Genomic DNA, 14,404 nt, shown 5'->3' on the forward strand with positions numbered 1-14,404 from the left:
AAAACTAAAGTCAAGGTCATTTTATCTTCTTTTGCAATTCTAGTTGAGATTTTTCTAGCCATATATTTTATTGAAGATGAAAGGCTAAAGTTACATAATCTTGTGAATTGCGTTTATATATATATATATATATATATATATATATATATATATATATATATATATATATATATATATATATATATATATATATATATATATATATATATATATATATATATAGTAAAGAGCCATAAAGTGTCAATGTATTAGCTATTACTTTTTTTCACAGAGTCATTTCATATGACTCTGGGGATAATCGTAGAAACTTCGAAGAGAGCTCGTTCAATTGAAAATTAAGAGTTTTAGTGTTCAATTTCGATTCAAAATGGATTAGAGGGTAGCCAGCACCCCTATTAGTTCCCCCTCCCCAAGACATCCGATCAAAATTTGGGGTGAGGCGTTTTGCTCAAAATAGTCTAAAGGTCAAATAGCTCTGTCTCCAGGGATGACATACTCCCCTTGAGCCCCTGGGACAATGACTGTAAGTAACACAAGCCTGTTGGTTTGATGTAGTATTATTGGAACCCATCTTTGATCTTGGGTCTCCAGAAAGGCTTAGGGTATCAAAATACAACTTTCAAGATATAATGAGGGGGATATTGAACAAAATTAGAACACAATAGAACACATTCTGGTTGTCTAAAAAACATATGAGTATCAAACAGTTCATGGTAACAATCTATAAGTAAAGAGAGACTCGGCGCAATAGTAACCGAAACTATAAAAACAGATAACAATAAATACATTTTTTTATACATTTGATACATTTCTGATATAGATACATTTTGATAACAATAGGTATATCAATAGAATTGACATTTTATGCTGATTCTAAATATGTAAAACTCATCAACTTTAATGTTGCCAATCGAAACATACGAACCTGAGAAAATTTGCGGGATTTTTAAAAAAGGAGGAAACACTCCCAAAAAGTCAAAGAATCCTTATAAATCCCATCATCAGATTCAGCATATCAGACAAACATACTATACACATTTTAAGCTCCCATCCGAAAAAATGTGATTTTTTTTTTGGCCATAAGAAAGATCACGGATGCCTGTTTATTTTTTTTCTTTCGGGGATGATCGTTTCGAACTAATAGTCCTAGAAGATCGGGAAAGGACTCATTCAAACCGAAATTAAAAGTTCTAAGGATTGGAAAGCCCCTGGCCCCCTTTCCCCCTTAATTTTTTGACCCAGAGTCATCCGATCAAAATTTTGAGATAGCCATTTGGATCCAGCATAATTGAAAGGTGCGATAAGTCATCCTATGGGGATGACATGACCTCCCTCCCCCACAGCCCCTGGGGAAAGGACTGTAAGCTATGAAATTTGCCATATAGTGTTTGTTATTGTTTACATATAGTGTTTGTTATTGTGAAGTATGCAGACATTTATTCTCTTTGGCAACTCAATGTTACATATGTTCCTGGGGAATTTTCTGGGGGTAACTTTTAGCAGGGTTAGAATTGTCTGTTTTTTTCCATGACGGAAGGGGGGAGGGTTCCCGGGAGAAATTATTCATAGGGAATTTCATATGGGAGAAAATTTCCTTTGGGGGGAGCTTTCCAGCATGATTTTAAAACGATCAAAAACTGGATAATAAACAATTTTATTTTCAAATGAAAGTAAACTAAGGAGATTTTTCCAGGTAGAATCACCCGCAGGAAATTTTACGAGGGAATTCTTAGCGAAAATGGAATTGACCGGTGGGAGAATATTTACACAAACGCAACTTTCCACAGAGGGAATTTTCGTGGGGGGCATTTCCATGGAGAGGGATGCAGATCTCCTGACATTATTTGAAAAACAATCAGAAATTAAATATACCTTAGACCTAACTTAGTTCTTCCAGATGTGCAGAGGCATTAAGTAATCTCCGATCTTCCCTCAAGGGATCTCTGTGTAGATGCTTTTCCATTCTGGGACGGGACTTGTCTGGAGAACTCTTTTGTCACATTCGCACGTTCTACAGAGCGTGTTCTTTGGTCTTCTTCAGTGACGGGTTCCTTCCGGTGCCAGTGGAGGAGCATTTTAGGATGTTCATGATTTGGCATACAGAGGATATGTTCGAGGTATTGCCATTTCCGTTGCCTCAAATCGGAGGTGATGTCTGGTCGGCAAGTGCGAGTGGGGATCTCATCGTTTCTGACATCGCCTCTCCAGCTGATACTTAAATTACGGTGAAGACACTTATTTTCAAAGGCGATAAGACGTTTCTCCTATTTCAAAATTAGCTTTAAACATTCTATAAAGTAACTCAGAACAGATAAGACATTGCCTAGGAACAGTCTGGGTTTCAGCTTCTGTGGGTATACTGTGGATTCCCAGATCGGTAGAAGTCTCTGAAATTCCTATTCCATGTCCATTTATCTGTCTAAAGATGTAATCTACAACTAGGACGAAGAGAAAGGATAACAGGACACAGCCTTGCTTGACGGCAGTCATGACTTTGAAGTAGCGCATATTACCGTTAGAGGTTTTAACACCGCATTCCTTCTTTTTGTACATAGCAAATATTAGAGGGACTAGCTTCTCCGGAATGCCGTAGAACCGTAAGACTGTCGACAGATTACGTTGATCAAACGCTTTCTTGAAGTCTATAAAGAGTTCATACAAACGTTGTCCCCATTCATTAGATTCCTCCAGCATCGTGTCTAGGGTAAATATAAAGTCAGCACATGATCGTTTTGGCCAGAGTCTATGTTTTTCTTTACGCAAGTTGAGATCAAAGGTGGCTTGGAGTCTTCCTAGTATTATGTTCCAGAAAAGCTTCGCCGAGATTGGGAGATGGTTGATGCCTCTCAAGTCCTTGCATTGTTTTTGCATCTCCTTTCTTGAAGAATTTGACAATAGTTTCTGTTCTCCATTCTGTGAAAAAGGATAGCCAGATGGCCAAAGTTCGTCGAAAGCTGGACTTGATTATTTTTGCTGAAATGCGGTCTGTACCAGGAACCTTCCCATTTTTTCAGTTTTATACCTGCTGAAAGTATCTCGTCGTCATATCATCACTGATGCTGAGATTGAAAATATATTTGTCTGTTATATAAGGCGGAAATGCGGGCTCGGGGCTATTTAGTAGATATTCTAAGTAACTAGTCCTTCCTTCCTTTTGTTCTTCCACGTCTGTCAGGAGCCTACCTCCCTTATTCTTTACAGGGCATTTGTGTAAACTTGATTTGTCTTCTATTTCTTTCGTAAGGGGGCACACAGTTTGTGCATTTCCGTGGCCTGTTGCATTTTCTGCTTGCCAAGCTTTTCCATTCATATATTGCCGTTTGTTGGACCTGATATTTTTGGACTTTCTGGACGTCTTCTGGAAAGTCATCGAGGGCTCCAAATTTATTGGACAGTTTCATACCAAACGAAAATTAGACCCCTTGCTCACTTAGCTTGTCTACGTAAAAGTTTCTGAGTATGCACGTTTTCAATTATTTGACTGAAGTTTCAGTGGGGTGACGACCAGTTTGTGATCTGAACCTACGTCTGCACTTCTAAAACTTTGAACATCTTTTAAGACCGTCCACCATCTCTGGTGAATCAGGAAATGGTCGATTTGATTTTTGGTGGTTCTGTTTGGGGATGTCCAAGCGTATTAATGTATGTTTTATGTTGAAAGAACGTATCACCGATCAACAAATCGTTCCCAAATGGCAAATCAGAGAAGTTGAGCACCATTTTCATTTATGCAGCAAAGTTTGTCACTGATTGAAGGTTATTGTGGAACCCACCTATAACGGCGTCATCTACATCATTTGTGGGTGCATAGCATAAGGTCAACGACAATTTAGGGCGGATAGAAGCAAATCTTGCACACAAAATTCTTCTATTAACCAGTTTCCATGAGAACAGGGCTTTAGTATCTTTTGGACTCAATATTGCTGCATCTTCGCCGATGTGACTCTCAGAATTTCCGCTATATAATACTTTAAACATCGTGTGGTCAGCTCTGATTTTCTTCTTGCCACAGTCTTTCCATCTTGCTTCTGAGGCACCAACTATGTCAAGTTTAAACGTCTCGCATTCGCAGAGGCCTTGTTCGGTTTTTGACACTGTTGACATGGTTCTAACATTCCATAAGCTGATCTTAAACAGTTTGTTCGTGTTCATAGACCTTGTCCAGGGGTTTACACGAGTTGTCTTCAGATTGAAAGATTTAGATTTGAGGCTTACCATTGACGCTTCTTTAGTCAGATAATTTTATTTTTAAATAACAATATAAAGTGTTATTTATCAGCTGAACGTAGGGAGCAGCATTAAAACAAACAAAATTGATTCCTCTCCTCAATGGCTTTCCATTTTTGCTAAAGTTTGACCTTTTGTCCCAATTCCCCCAGAACGATTCCTGAAACACAATGACCGTTTAAATAGAATAAGATGTCTTATGAAAGTACTAAAAACTTCAGTTTGAATATAGAGGTATTGAGCCTCCAGCTCCTTTCGTGTACGGAATAGCATCTGTTCGTTTTAATATTCACTGATGCTCCTTACTTTGACTTAAAAAACACTCTTTATTTATTTAATTTTTATCTCAGGCACGACCGAGGGTATTAAGTTGAAAATTTCAGAATATGTTTAGGGGAATGTTAAAAATTGATCACATAGCAAACAGCCTCCTCACGCCAATTTTATGCACCCCTCCCTTCAACACTGATCAAAATTTGAGTGAGCTGTTTTGTCCAAAATAGCCTCAGGACTTTGGCTACTGCCTTTTTCTCCTATAACTGTAGTTATTCTATTGTATTTCATATCGTTTTTGCTATACTGAAAAATAAATACATTTTAAACATTTTCTTTGCGTTATAATAACGTTGAAAAATAACAAAATACTTTTAAGCATAAAATTTAACTGCTTAGAGTTCCAGGAATTAATATTGGTATTTAATAGACATTCTGTTTATTCTCAGTAGGTCTTTCCAGTCGTCTTGATTACTTTAATGAATCAAACATCTTCAATGTTTGGAAAATGTTAGTACACTGTTCAGAATGCTTATAGTTTTCAATAAAAAGCAAATAAAGCAATAATTTTTTAAATATGTACAGTTTGGGAAAGGGAGTAGAAAATTTTTTTGTTTGTTGTAATTCCTGTTCGTTTTAAGTTTGGTTTGTGTGCTCGTTTTATTTTTTACTCGTTTAGGATTTTAATTTATGTTTAATATTGTTTATCATTACAGTTGATTTGACTGTTCATTTTTATTTATGTTTGTTTTGGGATTCATATATTCCTTAGTGGTAATTTCTGGTTATTTAAAGCTTGAATTCATTATCCGGCTTTCATTTTCTGCTCGTCTTGAGTTCAATATAACTATGTACATTCCTTTTTCCGATTTTTTTTTTATTTAATCCGGAGAAACATAGAGCCACTAAGAAAATTGAGAATCATGTATGAGACAGAGCAACACATTCAAAAATTTTCACTAAGGACTAAGCACAAAACAAATGAACTAGCATAAAATAATTTTTTTTCTGTCAAAGAGGATAATCGAAAATAATAGGATTTAACAGAATTTTGAAGACTGAATTAAGGAATAATTTCCAAAATTAGTCACTGTCGATTTGGCAAAAACCAGGTAATTTCCACCCCTCTTTTCAAAAAAAGTTATAAGGCGTGCAAAATATAAAATTCTATCAATAAAAAGAAAAATTATTTTAGCTAAGGTATAATGCAAAATTAATCACAATTACTCCAAGATTTTGTTTACGTACATTTTTTCTTCCTATTCTATTTTCATTATTATTTTTTTTGAAGCGGTGATTGTTTTCTAAAAATAAAGCTAGTTTATCATGACAATATACTAGGTTCTATATTATTAGCTCTGATGCGTACAAATAGATTTTAATTCTCATTATGATGTATTCTATTTGAATTTTTTTCTTCAGACATCTTTGAGCACCAGTGCTAAATTTAAAATTATTGATTCATAAAAGGCTTTCCCTAAAATCCAAGAGAATTTTCATCTCCTGACTCTTTCAAATTCCTAAATCATTTTTTCTAGAACCAATGACTAAAAAAACCTTTAAGGTTTTTTTATGAGCTTCATAGCATGATTTAAAAAAAAAAACAGGCTTGAAAGTTCAATCGTAGTTCATGAAAATTTTCATTTGATTACCTGTTCCTAAATTTAGTTTGACTTATAGACCTCTGCCTTAGACCTCAGAAATATACTTGTCGTTTTCAATGCTAGCCTATTACCATAGATTTATAATTTTAAAATACGTCTACTTATTATTTTTACGTCTATGCGTATTACCTATAAACATTATCTGTTTCTCCCATTGTAGATGGCAGTAAAAAGAACAAGTCTTGAAATTTCGGTGTATGTTTCAATTTTAAATCTAAGACTTGGCAGTTTTGAAGACAAAAAGATAGATACATTTTGAGAGAAGTGCTTTCCAAAGTTAGTCAAAATGTTAACAGTTTTGGTAAAATTCTAGTTACTTTTTGCTATCTTGAGAAGGGGGCCGGGTCAGGAAAACGCAACTTTCAGTAATGTTTCCAGAGCCAAAAACATAGGCCTACTTTGGGAAGGTATTACCATGATTCCATGATAACACCCTTCTGATATCTAATTCTTACAAATTTGCCTTCTAGATAGGTCTTTACCTATAGATAGGACTTTAGCCTGTAGACCCATTCCTGAAAGTTTCATTTTCCTAACCTAAACCCTTTCCAAGATAGCAAGAAGTCAATTAACTAGAATTATTACTTATTCAAATTTTGACAAAACAATATTTTACCTTATTTTTCAGCTATCAGTCTCTTTTTTGTTTTGGCTTTAGCTCTGAAAATGCAATTCCTGGTATTTGAGTAGAATTTTAAGCCATATCAGTAGCTTTTTTCTAAATTTAGGAAATGTATTTGCAGATCTTTGAGCCTAATAAATTTGGATTGACTTTAGTTCTGAAGCTGAAACAAGTTTTGCTATAGGCTACTTCATTTAAGCAGAATTTATTTTTACATACATATAAGATTTTTAATGTTTATCAAAGGTCAGGGCCCTCTAGAGAAAGGAGGAGTAGAGGTAGTAGGTACTTCAAAATACCTTCCCAGGAAATGCTTTGGTAAATTTACAGCAAACAATATTACTGGCTTTTGTATAAAGTGAATATACCACTCAATGCCTTTTTTATGCTCTTTACAGATATAATAATTGCTTCCACCAGAAATTCAGATTTAAGCACTTTTTGACCTCTTAAAAATGACCTAAATATGGGGTATAAAAAGCCTTTAAACATTGGTCTCAGACTTTAAAACATTGGACTCAATCTTACCATTTCATTATAAATCCATTTTTTTAATGTCATATCATCCACAAGCACTGCTTTTTCACAATTAAATTGGATAAATAAATTTTATCAATATTATGGCATTTTCTTCTTCCTTGTCACCGAAATTTCAATTAAAGCATGTGTTTTTGGTCATTTTTTACAAAATAATAGGATGTTTGAAATTGCAAATCTGTAATAGTTTAGAAACAAATTTGGGCTATATATTTGCACATTGGGGCAGTGGGGGTAAAGCATAGCATATATTAAATATGTAAACTAACCATTGCTGAATTTAACATTGTTAAATTTATAGCAAACAGTATAACTGGCATTCATAATAGCCAGCTTTCATATTTTTGACCAAAAATGCATGCTTTTATTTAAAATTTGATGTTAAGGAAGAAGAAAATGCCATAACATGGATAAAATTTATTTATCCAATTTAATCATGGAAAATCGATGCTTGTGGATAATATACCATTAAAAAAATGGATTTATAATGAAACAGTAAGTTTGAATCCAATATTTTAAAGTCTGAGCCAATGTTTTAAGCCTTTTTTATACCCCATATTTAGGCCATTTTTAAGAGGTTAAAAAGTGCTTAAATCTGAATATCCAGTAGAAGCAATTATTATATTTGTAAAGAGCATAAAAAAAGACATTGAGTGGTATATTCAATTTCTACAAAAGCCAATAATATGTTTTGCTATAAATTAACGCATGCTTCAGTCTGTAGATCTATCCCCAAAAGTTTCATTTTACTAACCTAACCCCTCTCTAAGATAACAAAAAGTAGCTGAACTAGAATTCTACCACAATTTTTTCAAATATCAAATATAAAGTAAAAAGAATTACTATTAAATTCCTTATTGAATACTACTTATCAACATAATAACTATTACCCTGACAATGCACCCCCTCTACCCTGATGGACTAGTAAATAGTCATACTACTAATAGTCACAATATTTTGTTGTTTCCATTCTTTGATTGGCCATAAAATGGGTATCTGTCATGTAGACTCAAAGATATACAGTTTAGTCTAAATGCCTGATTTGATATTAGAAAAAAACTATTTTAAATGAGCTAAGAATATAAATAATAATGGAAAGAAATGTTATAATCTTATTTATAAAAAAATACCATGCATCACAAAGTAAGAATTTCTTGGTAATGTTTATATTAATGGACTCTTCAGGTAGCTAAGAAATAAACTTACCTCTATGGTCAGTATTGCATCCTGAATATAAATTTAACATACATTATCATCAGAAATGAACTTCACCCCTACCCCTATATGTACCAATTCAGGGTATATATTTTCATATTAGGGGGGGGGATATTATAACTTAGGTTTGTAAAATGGAGGTACTATAGATATACACAAAGGATCTCTAGTTTAATTTCAATTTTTAGGCTCTGTTGTCACAAATACAACTTTAACCATAACAAATGTGTAAAATTAGCAATGCAAAAAATCTCCTTCTGTAGAGACCAACAGTACTTTAAAGCCTATCACCCAAATTTATGATTAATTTAGCACCCATAACCCACAGCTCCAAACTTGAAAGATAAATATAGCCTAATCATACCCAAGTATCAATTCATAAGACTAAACATTAAGTTAGTTTACCTCTATTACAGTGAATTTATAATCTTTATCTTCTTTTAATTGTAATTTCAGAAAGTATTATAACTTAGGTTTATGAAATGCAGATACCATAGGCATACACAAACGATCTCTAGTTTCATTTCAATTCTAAGGCTATGTTGGCAATTGCAATTTAACAAAGAGACAATATATCAATTTACAGGAACTGGATTTGGCCAGCTTTTGGCATATTTTGACATAGAGTTATAATGTTTTAAATTTAATTTGACCCTTGAACAAGACAGAAGTAAAGGGTTTAGAAAATGTTTTGGGATCTTGGGTGATGAAATTTAGTGCTTTTATTTTTAACTATAAAATAAATGAAACTTCAAAAGCAGAAAAACAGTTCTGGTTTTAGGCTACATAATCTGGGGATGGGGGCGGTACAAGGACCTTTTTGGGGACTTTTCTGGTGATAGTTGGAGGGGGTTATGTGGGAGGATCTTTCCATGGAGGGGGAGCTGGATTTCTTGGCTTAATTTAAAAATGATCAGATCTCTAATAAAAATAAACAAGTTTTTTCAACTGAAAGTAAAGAATAACATTAAAATTAAAAAGAAACAGAAATGATTATGTATATGAGAGGGATTGTCCCCTCCTCAACACCTTCCTCTTTATACTAGAGTTTCTTTTATAACTATTAAAAAAGCTTATTATTCTAATTAAGCGACCTTCATGTTTCAAGAGTCATTCTTAAATAATTGGAACAAAAAGTCAAACTTTTGTGTAAAGAGCAAGGTATTGAGGATGGGGCAACCTCCCTCATGCAGAAAAATAATTTCTATTCGTTTTAAGTTTTAATGTTACTCCTTACTTTCAGTTGGAAAAACTTGTTTCTTATTTACTAAGTGAAATGAGCAAACTAATTCAATGCTTTATGGACCAGCTGTTAAGGAGAATTAAGCAGAAAAATAATGCAAACCTACAAAATTATCAAACACTCATGTATAGCCTATACTATATGTAGCCCTGTTTAGAGGGGGGGGGGGAGGGGTGACTGTGGTAAAATTGTGACAGTGCTAATAATTATAATTTGAAAAAGGCATTGAATTAATTTTATAAATTTTGTTTATTTTCTGATTCTTTTCAGAAACACCACATGTAATTTGACTTGTTTCTGACTAATTTTATTAATCAATAACTAGTTATAATTAGTCTCATTCATGCTATGAATACCCACCTGTGAAAATATTTATAAACTAATAAGTTTGTCAGATTTAGTTTTAATGTATCCATGCATATAGATTTTGAATTGAATGGCATGGTATGTTTCTACATACCATACTGCAGGTCCTGAGGACCTTAAAGCTCTCAAATGGGTTAAGATTGAACACATAATTACTACTTCTCTTTAGATTGGAAAAATGGCCAAAAAAGATGCTTCATTGTATAGAATACTGATTAGAGAGTGCCTGTTAGATAGTGATCAAGTTAGACACCTTAGCCAATCAAGTTACCTTAGCCCTAGGCTATGTACAAAAAGTTCGCTAATATTGTTTTTTTTTTTAGTGTGATGAGCCACCTGCAGATGAGAAAAAAGTAGAAAAATAATACAAAGTAGAAAAATCAAAAGCTTTTTGCTATTATGAAAATTAGTTGAGTTAGATGAATGGGACTTTCAAGAATGTTTTCAGTGCATACAAAATGCTGTAAGAAGGTCTTTTGAAGTAGCTATCTTCACCCCTTCCCCCATGAAAGGGCACTGACCCTTGATGAACTTGCACAACCTTTGTGTTATAAGAAATTCAAAAGTAGATCTACAGCACATGCAAGATTCAAGAGATGTTTTTATTTCATCCTCATAACTTTGCTAAATCCTAATCTTTAAGCCTATGGTTTTCAAGAATCTTCAAAAATATGTCTTGACTAAAAAAAAAATCTTGATAAGGCTTAAAATGTCACTCAAATCATTAGAACAGTGTTTTCAAAGCCTAGAGTCAAAAGACTCAAACTAAAATTAGCCCAAAGAAAACTTTTTTCAAAACAGACCTGTTTTGTCTGTAGTTTTCCAAGCCTTAGAAATAAAGCAGTAGTGAAGGTAGGAGTTTTAAAAACGTTTCCTTTGGCATAATTCGACCTTTTAATTTGCTCTTGAAAGCTTTATTGTCCTAATGCAGCTATTTTTTTGAGTTTGAAAAATGTAAACCATCTATAACTTTACAAAGTTTTTGCTTCGTCATTTTTCAAAAATTTCAATTTGTTATATTATCAGTCTCTTTCAGTCTAATTGCATCTATTCCCCCCCTCTCTGCCCTAATGCCTTTAAATAACTCTTGGGCATATGTAAAAGCTTGCTGGCTCTGTTGGTTTGCATTATTTTTTGTTGATAGTTAGTTCATAACAGCAAGTAATACCAATTCAAGAAAAAAAACAACAACAAAAAAAACCCATCAAATTTATGGACCATTGGCTATCCAAGGGTTAGAAGAGGGGGGGGGGACTGGGATACATACAAACTTGAAGTAGCTCTGATATTCTTCTAAATATAAATTCTGTGAATGAGATAAAGTGACACCTTTGCTATTGTAGTGTTTAGTTCAAAGAAGGGCCTTAACAGTTACCCTGCTCTCTTTAATAGTTAATCAAACTCATTTGCATGCTTAAGAAAAGTAGTTAGAATCTGTTTAAAAACTTCTCAGCAGAATAGTAAGATATATTTTACCAGCACTATCACATTGTCATATTTTTGTCATCAGCTATTGATAATTAATTTAAAAAAAATTCCCACAAGACAAATTTTTCAAAGGAAAGTAAAGAGCTCCATTAAGCCAAGTATTAGCAAAAAAAGTCAAATAATCTTCCAAGCATAAAACTACCATAAATCACTATCAATAAATAAATGAAACTCAAAACGAACAGAAATTACAATATATAGACGAGCCAAACTCAAAACGAGCAAAAATTGACATAACTAAGGATGATAACCCCTATGCCTTCTCAAGACTAGAACACAATCTGCGCTTTACTAAAAAAAAAAACAACAAAAAGCGAACAAATGACTGTGGATTGTCGGTTTAATTGACATATATATTTATACATTTCTTCCTTAAGGTTCTGATAATTTGTCATTTATGAAAGTAAGAAAGGTGAAAACATCTCAAACACATTTTGTTTTCAGTAAAGCGCAAATTGTGCTCTGGTCTTGAGACGGCATAGAGGTTATCAGCCCTATACATGTTAATTATTGCTCGTTTTGAGTTTGACTCAGCCATTTATTTCAATTTTTGTTCATTTCCAGTTTCATTTATTTATTGATAGTGATTAATGGTAGTCTTATGCTTGGAAGATTATTTGACTTTAATTTTGTTCATTCTTGGCTTAATGGAGCTCTTTAATTTTCATTGAAAAACTTGTTGAAAAAACTTGTCGTATGGAAAAAAAAATTAAATTAGTTTCTGTTTTTTTTTTTGTTTTTTTTTTTATACATACTCTTTTTCATGGAAAAAATAATATTGTGTATCTTTTCAGTTTTCTTCTGTAAAAATCCATAATATAGGGTTAAAATTAATGTTGGAGAAAATTTTTCAACAATTTTCATTCCTGAAACAAACAGTATTTTTATGGCACTTGGTATCAAACAGTTCGTGGTAACGAACTGTAGTAAGGAGTGACATGGCTCAATAGTAACCAAAACTCTAAAAAAACGGAATTTTTATAACAATAGTTACATCAACAGAATTGCATTTTAATGCTGATTTTAAATATATAAGTTTCATTAAGTTTAGTCTTACCCATCAAAAGTTAAAAGCCTGAGAAAATTTGCGTTATTTTAGAAAATAGGAAAAAAACACCCCCTAAAAATCATAGAATCTTAACGAAACTTACACCCTCAGATCCAGCGTATAAGAGAACCCTATTGTAGAAGTTTTAAGCTCCTATCTATAAAAATGTGGAATTTTGTATTTTTTGCCAAAAGGCAGATCACGGATGCGTGTTTATTTGTTTGTCTTTTTGTTTTTTTCCCCTGGGGTGATCGTATCGACCCAGTGGTCCTAGAATCTTGCGAGAGGGCTCATTCTAACGGAAATGAAAAGTTCTAGTGCCCTTTTTCAGTGACCAAAAAATTGGAGGGTTACTTACGCTAAAGTTTTTTACTGTTTTAAAAAGCAGAGTTAAGAGAAAGAGTCAAGCTTTAACGTAAAGAGCGGGGCGTTGATGAGGAAGCAGCCCCTTTCACATTCAAAGTAATTTCTGTTCGTTTTAAATTTTAATGTCGCTCCTTACTTACCGTTAAAAAAACTTGTTTTTTTTATATTTAATTTACCAAGTGACATATAGCAATCCCGACCGGATCCGGTGACATTGGGGGAAGTTGGGGTGGGGAAACCTAAAATCTTGGAAAACGCTTAGAGTGGAGGGATTGGGATGAAACTTGGTGGGAAAAATAAGCACAAGTCCTAGATAAGTGATTGACAGCACCGGAACGGATCCGATCTCTTTGGGAGAGTTGGGGGGGATGGTTAATTCTGAAAAATTAGAAAAAATGAGGTACTTTTAGGTTACGAAGGAGTGATCGGATCTTAATGAGACTTCATATTTAAAAGGACCTCGTAACCCATATTTATTTCTTATTTAGTCTATTCATTATTTATTAATCTTTTATTTTAAATCCCGACCAAATCCAGTGTCATTGAGGGGGGGGGGGAATCTCGGAAAACGCTTAAAGCAAAGAGGTCAGGATGAAACTTGGTGGCAAGAATGAGCACAAGTTCAAGATACGTGATTGACATAACTGGACCGTATCCGCTCTCTTTGGTTAAGTTGGGGGGGGGGGGGGGAGTAATTCGGAAAAATTAGAAAAAATGAGGTATTTATAACTTACGAACGGGTGATCAGATCTAAATGAAAATTGATATTTAGAAGGATCTTATGCTTTAGAACTGTCATTTTAAATCTCGACCAGATCCGGTGACATTCAAGGGAGTAGGAGGGGGAAACCGGAATTCTTGGAAAACGTGAACATCTAGGTATCTTACGAATGGGTGATTGGATCTTAATGAAACTTGATATATAGAAGAATCTTATGTCTCAGATGCTCTATTTTTAATTCGAATCGGATCCGGGGACATAGAGGGTTGGAGGGGGGGAACAGAAATCTTAGTAAACACTCAGAGTGGAGAGATCGGGATGAAACTTGATGGGAAGAATAAGCACAAGTTATAGATACGTGATTGACATAATTGGAATTGATCTGTTCTCTTTGGGGGAGTTGGGAGTGTGTTAATTCGGAAAAATTAGAAAAATTGAGGTATTTTTGACTTTAGAACAGGTGACCGGATCTTAATGAAATTGGATATTTAGAAGGAACTCATGTCTCAGAGCTCTTATTTTAAATCCCGACCATATCTGGTAATATTGGGGGAGTTGGAGGGGGAAATCAGAAATCTTGGAAAACACTGAGAGTGGAGAGATCGGGATAAAATTTGGTGGGTAGAATAAGCAA

The 14,404-nt window shown here is 33.8% G+C and overlaps 3 protein-coding genes across 4 annotated transcripts in view; 1 reads left to right on the forward strand and 2 right to left on the reverse strand.

Annotated features, from left to right (window-relative positions):
* Positions 1 to 2,241: 2,241 nt before the first annotated feature.
* Positions 2,242 to 2,871, reverse strand: LOC136041892 (uncharacterized). The gene has a single exon (XM_065726685.1). It carries the CDS (start codon positions 2,869 to 2,871, stop codon positions 2,242 to 2,244), a length of 630 nt encoding a protein of 209 aa, XP_065582757.1.
* Positions 2,872 to 3,726: 855 nt separating this feature from the next.
* LOC136041893 (uncharacterized) lies at positions 3,727 to 4,104 on the reverse strand. The gene has a single exon (XM_065726686.1). The coding sequence runs from the start codon at positions 4,102 to 4,104 to the stop codon at positions 3,727 to 3,729; it is 378 nt and encodes a 125-aa protein (XP_065582758.1).
* Positions 4,105 to 6,325: 2,221 nt separating this feature from the next.
* Positions 6,326 to 14,404, forward strand: part of LOC136041920 (tetratricopeptide repeat protein 37-like) — a 90,828-nt gene continuing 82,749 nt past the window's right edge. Inside the window, exon 1 of one of the 2 annotated variants that reach the window (XM_065726720.1) lies at positions 6,326 to 6,440. Coding sequence is in view for 1 of the 2 variants with exons in the window: in XM_065726719.1 (XP_065582791.1) it covers positions 10,571 to 10,618 (48 nt within the window). In the remaining variant the exon portion in view is untranslated. Of the gene's footprint in view, positions 6,441 to 10,484; positions 10,619 to 14,404 lie in introns of those variants that run through there. The other variant, XM_065726719.1, reaches the window with a different exon arrangement.

Source organism: Artemia franciscana, unplaced genomic scaffold, assembly GCF_032884065.1.
Source record: "Artemia franciscana unplaced genomic scaffold, ASM3288406v1 PGA_scaffold_49, whole genome shotgun sequence".
Classification (NCBI taxonomy): domain Eukaryota; kingdom Metazoa; phylum Arthropoda; class Branchiopoda; order Anostraca; family Artemiidae; genus Artemia; species Artemia franciscana.